Raw genomic sequence first — 14,065 nt, 5'->3', positions numbered from 1 at the left:
GTTTTTTGTAAACAAAAAAATGACCATGTACACTAAGGCATTTTTTTTTTTTCAAACGACCATGTATAGTATGCCGTTTTTTGTAAACAAAAAAATGACCATGTACACTAAGGCATTTTTTTTTTTTCAAACGACCATGTATACTAAGGCATTTTTTTTTTTCAAACGACCATGTATAGTATGGCGATTTTTTTTTTAAAAAACGACCATGTATACTAAGGCATTTTTTTTTTTCAAACGACCATGTATAGTATGGCGATTTTTTTTTTTTTTAAAACGACCATGTATAGTAAGGCATTTTTTTTTTTCAAACGACCATGTATAGTATGCCGTTTTTTGTAAAAAAAAACAAAACAAAACGACCATGTATACTCAGGCATTTTTTTTTCTTTTTTCCAAACGGCCATGTATAGTATGGCCTTTTTAAAAAAAGAAAAACGACCATGTATACTAAGGCATTTTTTTTTTTTCAAACGACCATGTATAGTATGCCGTTTTTTGTTTTTTAAAAAACGACCATGTATACTAAGGCATTTTTTTTTTTTTCAAACGACCATGTATAGTATGCCGTTTTTTGTTTTTTAAAAAACGACCATGTATAGTATGGCGTTTTTTTTGTTTTTTTTTTAAACGACGATGTATACTAAGGCATTTTTTTTTTTCAAACGACCATGTATAGTATGGCGTTTTTTTTTTGTTTTTTTTTTAAACGGCCATGTATACAAAGGCATTTTTTTTTTTTCAAACGAGCATGTATAGTATGCCGTTTTTTGTTTTTTAAAAAACGACCATGTATAGTATGGCGTTTTTTGTTTTGTTTTTTTTAAACGACGATGTATACTAAGGCATTTTTTTTTTCAAACGACCATGTATAGTATGGCGTTTTTTTGTTTTTGTTTTTTTTAAACGACCATGTATACTAAGGCATTTTTTTTTTTTTTCAAACGACCATGTATAGTATGCCGTTTTTTGTAAAAAAAAACAAAAAACAAAACGACCATGTATACCAAGGCATTAATTTTTTTCAAACGACCATGTATAGTATGCCGTTTAAAAAAAAACACAAAAAAAACGACCATGTATACTAAGGCATTTTTTTTTTTTTTTTTTCAAACGACCATGTATAGTATGGCGTTTTTTGTAAAAAAAAAAAAAAACGACCATGTATACTAAGGCATTTTTTTTTTTTCAAACGACCATGTATAGTATGGCGGGTTTTTTTTTTTTTTTTTTAAATGACCATGTATACTAAGGCATTTTTTTTTTTCAAACGACCATGTATAGTATGGCGGTTTAAAAAAAAAAAAAAAAAATGACCATGTACACTAAGGCATTTTTTTTTTTTTTTTCAAACGACCATGTATAGTATGGCGGGTTTTTTTTGTTTTTGTTTTAAAAACGACCATGTATACTAAGGCATTTTTTTTTTTCAAACGACCATGTATAGTATGGCGTTTAAAAAAAAAACAAAAAAAAACGACCATGTATACTAAGGCATTTTTTTTTTTTTTTTTTAAACGACCATGTATAGTATGCCGTTTTTTTGGGTTTTTTTCTTTTAAAAAAAACGACCATATATACTAAGGCATTTTTTTTTTTTTTTTTTTTTTTTTTTTTTTAAACCGACCATGTATAGTCAGGCGTTTTTTGTGTTTTTTTGTTGTTTCAAATACCAGCTCAGTGGTCTAGTGGTAGAGTGTCCACCCGGAGACTGGGATGTCCTGGGTTCAATCCCCCAGCAGGGTCACACCAAAGACTATAAAAATAACCAACCGTGGATATAGTAAGCCATTATTTGTGGATTTTTTCCAAACGACCATGTATAGTATGGCGTTTTTTTTTTTAAAAACGACGATGTATACTAAGGCATTTTTTTTTTCAAACGACCATGTATAGTATGGCGTTTTTTTTTTTTTTTAAAAACGACCATGTATACTAAGGCATTTTTTTTTTTTTCAAACGACCATGTATAGTATGGCGTTTTTTGTAAAAAAAGAAAAACGACCATGTATACTAAGGCATTTTTTTTTTTTCAAACGACCATGTATAGTATGGCGGGGTTTTTTTTTCAATCCCCCGGCCGGGTCACACCAAAGACTATAAAAATAAACGACCGTGGATATAGTAAGCCATTATTTGTGTTTTTTTTCCAAACGACCATGTATAGTATGGCGTTTTAAAAAAAACGACGATGTATACTAAGGCATTTTTTTTTTTTCAAACGACCATGTATAGTATGGCGTTTTTTTTTTTTTTTTAAAACGACCATGTATACTAAGGCATTTTTTTTTTTTCAAACGACCATGTATAGTATGGCGTTTTTTGTAAAAAAAAAAAAAAAAAACGACCATGTATACTAAGGCATTTTTTTTTTTCAAACGACCATGTATAGTATGGCGTTTTTTGTAAAAAAAAAAAAAACGACCATGTATACTAAGGCATTTTTTTTTTCAAACGACCATGTATAGTATGGCTTTTTTTTTTTTTTTTTTTTTTTAAAGAAAAACGACCATGTATACTAAGGCTTTTTTTTTTTTCAAACGACCATGTATAGTATGGTGTTTTTTAAAAAAAAAACAAAAACAAAAAAACGACCATGTATACTAAGGCATTTTTTTTTTCAAACGACCATGTATAGTATGGCGTTTTTTGTAAAAAAACAAACAAAAACAAAACAACCATGTATACTAAGGCATTTTTTTTTTTTTAAAACGACCATGTATAGTATGGCGATTATTTTTTTTTTAAAACGACCATGTATACAAAGGCATTTTTTTTTTTTTCCAAACGACCATGTATAGTATGGCGTTTTTTGTAAAAAAAGAAAAACGACCATGTATACTAAGGCATTTTTTTTTTTTCAAACGACCATGTATAGTATGGCATTTAAAAAAAAACAAAAAAACGACCATGTATACTAAGGCATTTTTTTTTTTTTCAAACGACCATGTATAGTATGGCGTTTTTTTGTTTGTTTTTTTTTTAAAGAAAAACGACCATGTATACTAAGGCATTTTTTTTTTCAAACGACCATGTATAGTATGGCGTTTTTTGTAAAAAAACAAAACAAAACAACCATGTATACTAAGGCATTTTTTTTTTCAAACGACCATGTATAGTATGGCGATTATTTTTAAAAAAAACGACCATGTATACTAAGGCATTTTTTTTTTTTAAATGACCATGTATAGTATGCCGTTTTTTGTAAACAAAAAAATGACCATGTACACTAAGGCATTTTTTTTTTTTTCAAACGACCATGTATAGTATGGCGATTTTTTTTAAAAAAAACGACCATGTATACTAAGGCATTTTTTTTTTTCAAACGACCATGTATAGTATGGCGATTTTTTTTTTTTTAAAACGACCATGTATACTAAGGCATTTTTTTTTTTCAAACGACCATGTATAGTATGGCGATTTTTTTTAAAAAAAAACGACCATGTATAGTAAGGCATTTTTTTTTTTCAAACGACCATGTATAGTATGCCGTTTTTTGTAAAAAAAACAAAAAACAAAACGACCATGTATACTAAGGCATTAATTTTTTTCAAACGACCATGTATAGTATGCCGTTTAAAAAAAAACCAAAAAAAAACGACCATGTATACTAAGGCTTTTTTTTTTTTTTTTTTCAAACGACCATGTATAGTATGGCGGTTTTAAAAAAAAAATAAAAAATGACCATGTACACTAAGGCATTTTTTTTTTTTTTTCAAACGACCATGTATAGTATGGCGTTTTTTGTAAAAAAAAAAAAACGACCATGTATACTAAGGCATTTTTTTTTTCAAACGACCATGTATAGTATGGCTTTTTTTTTTTTTTTTTTTTTTTAAAGAAAAACGACCATGTATACTAAGGCTTTTTTTTTTTTCAAACGACCATGTATAGTATGGTGTTTTTAAAAAAAAAAACAAAAACAAAAAAACGACCATGTATACTAAGGCATTTTTTTTTTCAAACGACCATGTATAGTATGGCGTTTTTTGTAAAAAAACAAACAAAAACAAAACAACCATGTATACTAAGGCATTTTTTTTTTTCAAACGACCATGTATAGTATGGTGTTTTTAAAAAAAAAAACAAAAACAAAAAAACGACCATGTATACTAAGGCATTTTTTTTTTCAAACGACCATGTATAGTATGGCTTTTTTTTTTTTTTTTTTTTTTTAAAGAAAAACGACCATGTATACTAAGGCTTTTTTTTTTTTCAAACGACCATGTATAGTATGGTGTTTTTAAAAAAAAAAACAAAAACAAAAAAACGACCATGTATACTAAGGCATTTTTTTTTTCAAACGACCATGTATAGTATGGCGATTATTTTTTTTTTAAAACGACCATGTATACAAAGGCATTTTTTTTTTTTTTTCAAACGACCATGTATAGTATGGCGTTTTTTGTAAAAAAAGAAAAACGACCATGTATACTAAGGCATTTTTTTTTTTTCAAACGACCATGTATAGTATGGCATTTAAAAAAAAAAAAAAAAACGACCATGTATACTAAGGCATTTTTTTTTTTTTCAAACGACCATGTATAGTATGGCGTTTTTTTGTTTGTTTTTTTTTTAAAGAAAAACGACCATGTATACTAAGGCATTTTTTTTTTCAAACGACCATGTATAGTATGGCGTTTTTTGTAAAAAAACAAAACAAAACAACCATGTATACTAAGGCATTTTTTTTTTCAAACGACCATGTATAGTATGGCGATTATTTTTAAAAAAAACGACCATGTATACTAAGGCATTTTTTTTTTTTAAATGACCATGTATAGTATGCCGTTTTTTGTAAACAAAAAAATGACCATGTACACTAAGGCATTTTTTTTTTTTTCAAACGACCATGTATAGTATGGCGATTTTTTTTAAAAAAAACGACCATGTATACTAAGGCATTTTTTTTTTTCAAACGACCATGTATAGTATGGCGATTTTTTTTTTTTTAAAACGACCATGTATACTAAGGCATTTTTTTTTTTCAAACGACCATGTATAGTATGGCGATTTTTTTAAAAAAAAAACGACCATGTATAGTAAGGCATTTTTTTTTTCAAACGACCATGTATAGTATGCCGTTTTTTGTAAAAAAAACAAAAAACAAAACGACCATGTATACTAAGGCATTAATTTTTTTCAAACGACCATGTATAGTATGCCGTTTAAAAAAAACCCAAAAAAAAACGACCATGTATACTAAGGCTTTTTTTTTTTTTTTTTTCAAACGACCATGTATAGTATGGCGGTTTTAAAAAAAAAATAAAAAATGACCATGTACACTAAGGCATTTTTTTTTTTTTTTCAAACGACCATGTATAGTATGGCGGGTTTTTTTTGTTTTTGTTTTAAAAACGACCATGTATACTAAGGCATTTTTTTTTTTTTTTTTTAACGACCATGTATAGTATGCCGTTTTTTTTGTTTTTTAAAAAAAAAAAAAACGACTTAACGAAGCAGCCCCGCTTGTACGTTTACGCAAGATCTTTGGAAATTTTTAGGTGTATGAGGTGTATGCGCTCCGAATTGTCCCTCGGTGTGCTTGTGAGTGTGGATGGTTGTTCGTCTCTGTGTGTCTCTGTGTGCCCTGTGATTGGCTGGCAACCAGGTCAGGGTGGACCCCGCCTACTGCCTGAAGCCAGCTGGGATAGGCTCCAGCACCCCTCATGACCCTTGTGAGGAGCAAGCGGTTCGGAAAATGGATGGATGGATGTTTCTTAGACATTTACATTAAGTATTTTCTTACATTTATGAAAGACCTGACTTATTGTACTATTAAGACAAAAGTCAGAATGTATTTCATTTATACTTACAATTATTGAATTATAATTGTCTCATTCTTGCTGATGCCAATGTTAGTGCAACACTTAAGTGATTATAAGGGTTAAGGTTGCATTGAATCATTTCACCAGTTACTTCCTCCACAAAATATAATTTGGAATTTTTATCATATCCTTGATATTTAAGAAGAAGACTTGATGTTCCATACTTAATCAATGAAGTCAATCGAATCGAAATTGAATTGAACTGAACTCTTGTGAATGGAAATCCAACTGAGGGAGGAAATTCGAATGGTAGTCCTTGTCATTGCTTTTTTTGTACGGTGTGCGAAGTGGTGACATCCGCACTCGGAACGGTCATTCCACAATTTTGATTTTGCACATTTCATACTGACGCTCACCTCAATCATGTAGAGCAACGCCAGCTGCGTTGGAACGCCACCATTACAGAAGACCTGCACCCAGTTTCGCTGGCCCCCTAACAAAGAAACAAACAAACAGCAGGCACGTCAGAACCCCCACGCAAGCGCACATGCACACGCACGCACCTTCTTTGTAGTCGGCGTCAAACTTCTTCTTCTTAGCTGCGCCCCAACGCGTCAGTTTCGACGAAGTGATGAAGAAAGCCAGCAGCGACGAGAAGAAGCTCAAGTTGGCCATGGTCAGCACGAAGCCCACAAAAAGGGCTGTCGGGACCAAAATACAGAGTTGTCACGCAAACATGGCGGGACATAAAAAGGCAGGGCCAGTAAAAAGTTCTAGTGGCAACAATTTAAGTTCAACAAGCTCGGACAAATAATTTGTTGCACCTGTGAATGATCTTGTCAAATGTTGTTATCATATTGGCCCGTCCCACTTACCTCCCAGCGCCCCCGAACGATCCAGGCTGCGTCTCTTCAGGGCTCGGATGGTCAGCACCAACGGGACCAGGATGGAGAAGAGCCATCGCCATGGCGACACGGGCTGGAGCGACCCTGCGCCAACGCACACACATGCTCGGTGAATACTGAGTAAAAAAAAAAAAAAGTATTCGCAAAGGGCCCGCGGCTGGAGAGTTTCTCGATGCTGCTTCGTGAAGTCGCTCGTCGGGAAGTCGATCAGGGAGTGCTCATTGAATTGGATCGGAACGCAAATCATTTGTATTTGTATTTTTGTATGATAGCATTTATATTACAATAGAATGCAAATATGTCATCTAATAAGACCAGGTATCTGATAAAAATAAAATTTTAAAGGATACATTTTTTTGTATCTTACTGTTTTCTTGAATTTTATACTGTTCACGTGAATTTTAAAGTATTTTCTTACATATATGAAAGACCTCACTTATTGTACTTCATGACAATTCACAATCTTTTTAATTTATCCGTCCATCCATCCATTTTCATGGCCGCCTATTTCTCACAAGGGTTGCGGGGGCTGCTGGAGCCTATCTCAGCTGGCTCTGGGCAGTAGGCGGGGCACACCCTGAACTGGTTGCCAACAGAGACGAACAACCATCCACACTCAAAAGCACGCCGAGGGACAACTCGGAGCACCCAATTAATCTGTCATGCATGTCTTTGGAATGTGGGAGGAGACCGGAGTACCCGGAGAAGACCCACGCGGGCACGGGGAGAACATGCAAACTCCACCCAGGAAGGTCCGAGCCTGGACTCGAACCGGAGACCTCAGAACTGGGAGGCGGACGTGCTAACCAGTCATCCACCGTTCCGCCCCCTTTTTAATTTATATTTACAATTATTTAATTAGACTTATGTAAACATTTTCATCTCATCCATGCTGATGTCAATGTTTGTGTAATACTTAATAGGGATGTAACGATACCGGCAATATCGTGATATCAAAACTGCCACGATATCGTCGTCGTCATGTTCACGATATTTAAATGCCACACATCTGTTAAAAAAAAATCAGGTTGATTTCCATTTGTGCTGTTGTAGCACCCTCTGGTGGCTAGTTTTTAAGTGCAGTTTAATTTTCATTAGGGATGTTTTGGCCCTTCTATGTTTAAAATACACTAATTGCCAGATGAAGGGGAACGTAAAATGCTTGTGAAGTGAGTCAATATGTGGAGGAACTCAATGTGTGCTTGCATTAGCGAGTAAGTCCCTCAATATCAAGTGTTATTAGAGGTAGTTTATATATATTGCTGTTATGTACAAAAGCATAATATTGTGCTTTTTTTAGTATGAGGTCTTTTTTTTTTTTTTAACAATATTGTGACCCCTTTTAAATATCACCAAACTCACCACAATATCGTGATAACTATAATATTGTGAGCTTCATATCGTAATATCGTATCGTGATATTTGGATATCGTTACATCCCTAATACTTACGTGATTATAACATGTTATTTTCATTAATAAATAAAAAAAATTCTAGTTACTGCCTCTGCAAAATTTAATTTGGAATTTAATGTTTGTGAAGCTTTTTTTTTTTAAATCATGTCCTTGATATTTAAGAATTGATTGATTAAATCAATACCGGATTGAACTGAAGTGAATCAGAAAAAAATTGAAATCGAATCAAATTGAACTTACGAATCGAACTCGAATCGATTGAGAACATTTCAATCGATGCCCAGCACTACTCGCAAGTGCGTGCCACTGTTTTCCCCGAGTTATTTGCCCCATTTCCGAGGCTCACGTGACCCTGGCGACTGCGGCGGAATACGCGGAAAAAGCAGCGGGCCGAACGGAGCGTCTCGAATCGTGCGGTCTGCGGTTCCACTTCCCGCTTTTTGCATCCCAGGGCGGCTCAAAGGCTCTTTTGTGCGCCGTCCTCGGCCAATCAAGGAAGGCCCTTCATTGAACAATGGTGATCTTTAAGACCGGTTGGTTAACTTTGCATCATATGTTTTGGGGCGGATTGTACAACATTGCAGGCGGCAAAAGAATCAGTACAGAAACCAACTTGGAAGTAACGTACATGTAATGACTGGCATGACTTGGCGACTGACCGGAATATGCGCTGAGGGTGAGGGAAAGCAGCCAGAAGAAGAGGGAAAGCGCCAAAGTGGCGCACAGCAAGATCATATCGCTCATCATCTTCAAGGTGTCCTTGATGGGAAGGCCGCCCGGCTCAAAGCTCATCTCGTACATGCTGCTCTGCATCATAAGACACAAAACTACACTTAGCATCAGTCAAAAAAAAAAAAAAAAAAGGAAAATCCCATGTCAAAAGCAGACTCCACAAACATGATCGTAGGTTTTTGCATGGGTGTGTCATTTTTTTGGGTGGATGTTCTACTCCCTTCAATCAGATACAATTAAACGCCTTATAGACCCTTCTAGTGTGACGTCACGTTGAAGTGCGCCCCGAGCGGTGGCAGAACGTCAATGCGAGTGAATTAGAAAACAATCAGTGTGAGCTAGAAAATAGATCAAATAGTTGACAATTCAGCGACCAATGCGATGGTGAACTTGTGCGCGGCCAACGAATGCTCCAATGGCTCAAAGAGAGATGAGAGCATTCTTTCTAATTCCTGCGTACAGTGAGGAGTAAAAGACTTGCACAGTGGCTCGCGTGAAACTACGACGCAACTTTTTTTTGTAGCTAGCTGCTTCAAACGACTGGTTTCAATGATTTGCATTAATGTTATGTCTTACTCGGCACTTTTTTGTGACACTTGACATATTTCCCACTTTTTAACGAAAACACTCGCCGAAAATCAAGCTCTCTACATTCATTTGTTATGGGATGTTTGCCCTCCGAGAGGCGCCGCAGGAGTTAAGCGGTGACGTCAGCTGGAAGGGTCTCATTCATTGAATTTCTTCCTCTAAAACGTAGATTTTTAATTTTATTGGAGTTCCATTACAACGAGCATTTTTCTTTCAGTGAAGCAAAAAAAACAACAACAACAACAACAAAAGTGACGGCCGTATAATCATCCAAATAAAATACTGTACTGCATAATAATAAATGACTTGAATGAGCTTGTTTTCACTCACCACACTTGACAGGATTCATCGTCACTTTTATTTTCCCTCGACACCAAACATCAGGCAGTAAAACACGTGCGCGACTACTAACACGTATGCTAACAAAAACAAACTAAAATGGATCTTGAAATTAGAAAAAAAAATGCCCCAAACAATGGAGCTGTCAGAAGACACAGCGGCAGGCACACCTCAACGGAAGTTAAGGGGCCGGACTTCCCCTGACACACTTAAAAAATAAAAGGAATGTTTTAAAGAGGCATAAGCGAATTACGTTTCAAATAAATGGCACTTATTTACACCTTCACTATTATTGAAAACATTTGAAAACTGTTTTAATAATGCTTGTGTTAATTATTTAGTTTATTTTTGTTGTTGTTTACTGTTTTTATAATGCCATGTAGACAGGACATACTTGATAAAAGCAGGACAAGGTTTATTTATTTATTTGTTTAAAGCAGTACAGGAAATTGTCTTTATTTAGGTTCGCGTGCTTTTTTTTTTCTATAATTTTGTCACACATTCTATCTAAATGATACAGAGCCCGCCAGTGGACATCATGAAAATATTTAAGATTGCAATATAACGCAATAGTATTGCGTTATTGCAAACTATTGAGTTTTATTGCATTACTTTTGCCTTTATAACGCAATAAGTTTTCCGGTTTTTTTTCTGTTTAGAATATTAACAAATAAGCAGAAGACAATTAAGGTTCTAGAAGATTTTCTTCTTACCACTCATTTGCAGGCAATATTATTTCTTCTCTTTGGATGTGAAAAAAATTATTGTTAAAAACAATATAAAATAAGTAATTGCTCATCTCCTTGTCTGTGTATTATTGTGAAATGCTATTACCTACAATAAATTAAAAAAAAATATATATATTTAAAACCTGTGTAGGTAAAAATATTTTTCTTTGTTTTCAAACTTTAGGGGAAGTCTATAGCATACAAGTAAAAATTAAAATACACACCTGATAGTTTACCCCCCCAAATAAATAAATAAATACATAAATAAATACATAAATAAATAAATACATAAATAAAAGTTTACTCACCCCCATGAGATGGTACTTTCAGTGTGGAAACACCAACAACAAAAAGTCCTCAATGTTTGTACGTGTGTATTATTTTCCCTCACCCAGGTTGGATTGCTGCATGTTCTTTTCTTCTTCTCAGTTTGTGAGTTGGATGTGCCCCTCCTCTTCAAGTTGAAGTGCAACTTGTGTTTGGTGCGGTTTGCAGGCCCATCCTATAGTTATGACGCCAATGGGCAAAAAATACAACACTGACTTTGTTTAACACCTCATCACGATGCATTTGTGCTTGCAGACACTACGAAGAGGTGAAAGACTTGGTTTTCATAATCTGTCGATCAAGCCACATCTAAACATGTGTAATCCACATTTTATTTATTTTTTTAATAAATTTGTACATATAAGAGCGACAAAGGTCTCTGTGGCACAGTGAATGACTGGTTAGCACATCCGACTCACAGTGCTGAGGACGCAAGATCGAGTCCAGGCTTCGACCTTCCTGGGTGGAGTTTGCATGTTCTCCCCGTGCCTGCGTGGGTCTTCTCCGGGTACTCTGGTCTCCTGACACATTCCAAAGACATGCACGGCACTGACAGGTTAATTGGGCGCTCCGAATTGAGTGTGGATGGTTGTTCGTCTCTGTGTGCCCTGCAATTGGTTGACAACCAGTTCAGGGTGTACCCCGCCTACTGCCCGAAGCTGGCTGGGATAGGCTCCAGAACCCCCGCGACCCTTGTGAGGAGTAAGCGGTTAAGGACATGGATGGATGGATAAGAGCAACAAATTGTGCATCACCTTTGTGTTTGCACTCTGACGTTTGTCTGTCACACAACGTGAAGCAGAAAAGTCATGGGAACTATTTTCCGCGCACAAACACGGCTCCATTCTGGCTCAAATGCGTGAAATGTGGGGCATTCTTGAACTTCTCTAAACTCTGGAACTTCGGCCTGAGGCTCTCCAATGTGGTTTTAGTCTTTTTTTTTTTTTCCTTTGGTCAAAATGGACCAGCACTATTGATTGGAAAGGCCCTGAGCTGATTAGATTGACGTGGCAACACACAGAGGCTAAAATCTGATTGGACATAGAAAATCAAAACTCAACATACACATACTGGAAGCATGCACCCAAGAGAGACACAACCAAATGAACAAAAATAGACTGCTGGGAATAATTCAATAAAATTTCATGGAACAAACAGAATTTATGTTGCACGAACAGGATAAAACTATTACTTTGGCAGAAAGGATTGCAGATGGCAAAAGATTATTCACCCAGTCTTTGCAAAATAATAATAAATAAACTGAAGAACTTGATTTTTTTTATGGACATAGTTGTTAAGTGTCTTTGATTTGGTTTGCATTTCAGCAAAGTTATGAAAAACCCTCGCTTATATTTGGTATGGACCATTAGCTATTCAAATGGGGTTTGATGGTAAAGGTGCATGAAGGATTGGCTGAAAAAAAAAACCCAAACACTCAACTAGATTAATTATAGCTTGTTTAAAATAAATAAATAAATTACTTTAACAAAATCCGAGTGAATGTTTGACATTATGAAGCACATTGATGTCACGCATGGATTAATACGGAGAGGAATTTTAATCCAAAACTACGCAAAATCAGCCACACCGTGAGAGAGTTTTCATTTTGTTGATCTAAGTGGGTTACTTTCAAAACATGTGTTGTTCGCTACCTTATCAGTTTGTCAATCCAGGCTACGGCTCTTGGGAACTAGCACTGTTAGACCATGTGCTATAAAGTCATTTATCAAATACAGAGTGTACACTTTGAAAAATAAAAAAATACATTGACGAGTGTAGCGGTCGCGCACATCAATGAAATACATCATACTGTATTTTCTACTTTGAGTATTCTAAATCTATTTCAAGTCAAAATGTGATTTACAGTAAAGATGTAGTTTCACTCTGTAGCATCTAATTTAGTCCACTGATCATAACAGTATAATTTCACAATAATGATATATTGTCACAGGCCACTAGATGTTTGCTCTTGTCTTGGTTAGTTGCGATTCATTGTAAAATAATTTATTCAATTCTACAGCTGAATCGCAATAATTTAGAGGATTGTGGAAAAGTGAATTGATTTCTGTCAAGTTTGGGGGGTGTAGGATGTAGGACCCAAATGCAGGGAGCAACAAAAAGCAAGGCAAGGATGTGGGTAAAAAAGGGGATTTAATTAATTAAGAAAAAAGGTAAATAACGTACTTGACAAGAATAAATTAATAAGGTCCAAAACAAATGAAAGCAACGAGAAGCGCGACGTGACAGAGCAACATGGGAGTGACAACGGCAATAACTTGACAGGGACTAAAAGGAAGCAGGGAACTAAATACACATTATATGGTAAACAGACAACGAGAGGCACCTGGGCAAGACACAATAGGCTGGGAAGGGAAGACACACTCAGGTGGACGTGGTTCGACATAACGAGACAAGGGAAGAAACAAGGAATACATGACAAAAAAACACCAACCACCGACAAACACACCCAAAAACACCAAAAGAAAACAAAATCCCACAGAACCAAAACATGACAATTTCAAATTTTCAACTTCTCTTCGGGTGCGAATGTGTAGTGTCGGTTGGGGGAGAGCATGGGTGGGGGTTGCAACCCGGAACCGGAAGCAAAGCTCATGTGCAAAAACACGCAAGTCGGAAGTCCCGCTCTTCCGTGGCATATACCCCATTAGAGACGCATTTGCCATTGCCAGCATAACGTCTTATCATAAGAAGTCCAAACAGCACCGACAAATCACGGATGCCATAACTTTTCACCTGGCGAAATAGCCTAAATGCTGCCATTCAACACCGTACCTAGACAGTCCTCGCTCCGAAGCTTCCAGATTTCACCAGCTCGACAGCGAATTAACCATCAGTCTTCGTTTTCTTTTTCGTTTTCAATGGCCTCGAAAAAGTCACTTTATGATCCTTGTATTTTGCTCCTATAGCAATCCATTTTTCCTGTAATCCATAGGGAAGTTTCTCCACGATTGGGTTCACTCCACGAGCTGTGTCCAAATGTGAGAGACCTGAAAGATATCCATGCATCCTTTGCACATTCCATTTCCTGTACAATGTTAGTTCTCTTTAACTTTGTATTTTCCTTGTTGCTACCATAGCCACTTTTTCATGAAAACATTTGAAAAATAAAACAACAACAACAAAAACTACATTTGAAAAATGAAAATAAAAATAATAAAAATACAGTAGCATATTTTACTTCGGCGGGTCGACGACGTCACCAGAAGGCTCACATCCAGTAAGTCACTAGAGGGAGACAAAGG

At 35.5% G+C, this 14,065-nt stretch overlaps 1 protein-coding gene across 3 annotated transcripts in view; it reads right to left on the bottom strand.

The window, feature by feature from the left end:
• The window catches only part of tmem19 (transmembrane protein 19), a 33,028-nt gene extending 18,985 nt beyond the window's left edge, over positions 1 to 14,043 (bottom strand). Inside the window, exons 1-5 of one of the 3 annotated variants that reach the window (XM_077500569.1) lie at positions 13,596 to 14,043; positions 8,748 to 8,895; positions 6,644 to 6,757; positions 6,332 to 6,469; positions 6,185 to 6,261 (exon numbers count right to left, since the gene is read on the bottom strand). In XM_077500569.1, the coding sequence (XP_077356695.1) occupies positions 6,185 to 6,261; positions 6,332 to 6,469; positions 6,644 to 6,757; positions 8,748 to 8,889 (471 nt within the window). In that variant the 5' untranslated portion in view covers positions 8,890 to 8,895; positions 13,596 to 14,043. Of the gene's footprint in view, positions 1 to 6,184; positions 6,262 to 6,331; positions 6,470 to 6,643; positions 6,758 to 8,747; positions 8,902 to 9,738; positions 10,044 to 13,595 lie in introns of those variants that run through there. The other 2 variants (XM_077500568.1, XM_077500566.1) reach the window with 2 other exon arrangements.
• Positions 14,044 to 14,065: the final 22 nt, after the last annotated feature.

The sequence above is a fragment of the Festucalex cinctus genome, chromosome 16 (assembly GCF_051991245.1).
Source record: "Festucalex cinctus isolate MCC-2025b chromosome 16, RoL_Fcin_1.0, whole genome shotgun sequence".
NCBI lineage: Eukaryota > Metazoa > Chordata > Actinopteri > Syngnathiformes > Syngnathidae > Festucalex > Festucalex cinctus.
This window is presented reverse-complemented; position numbering and strand designations above follow the sequence as displayed.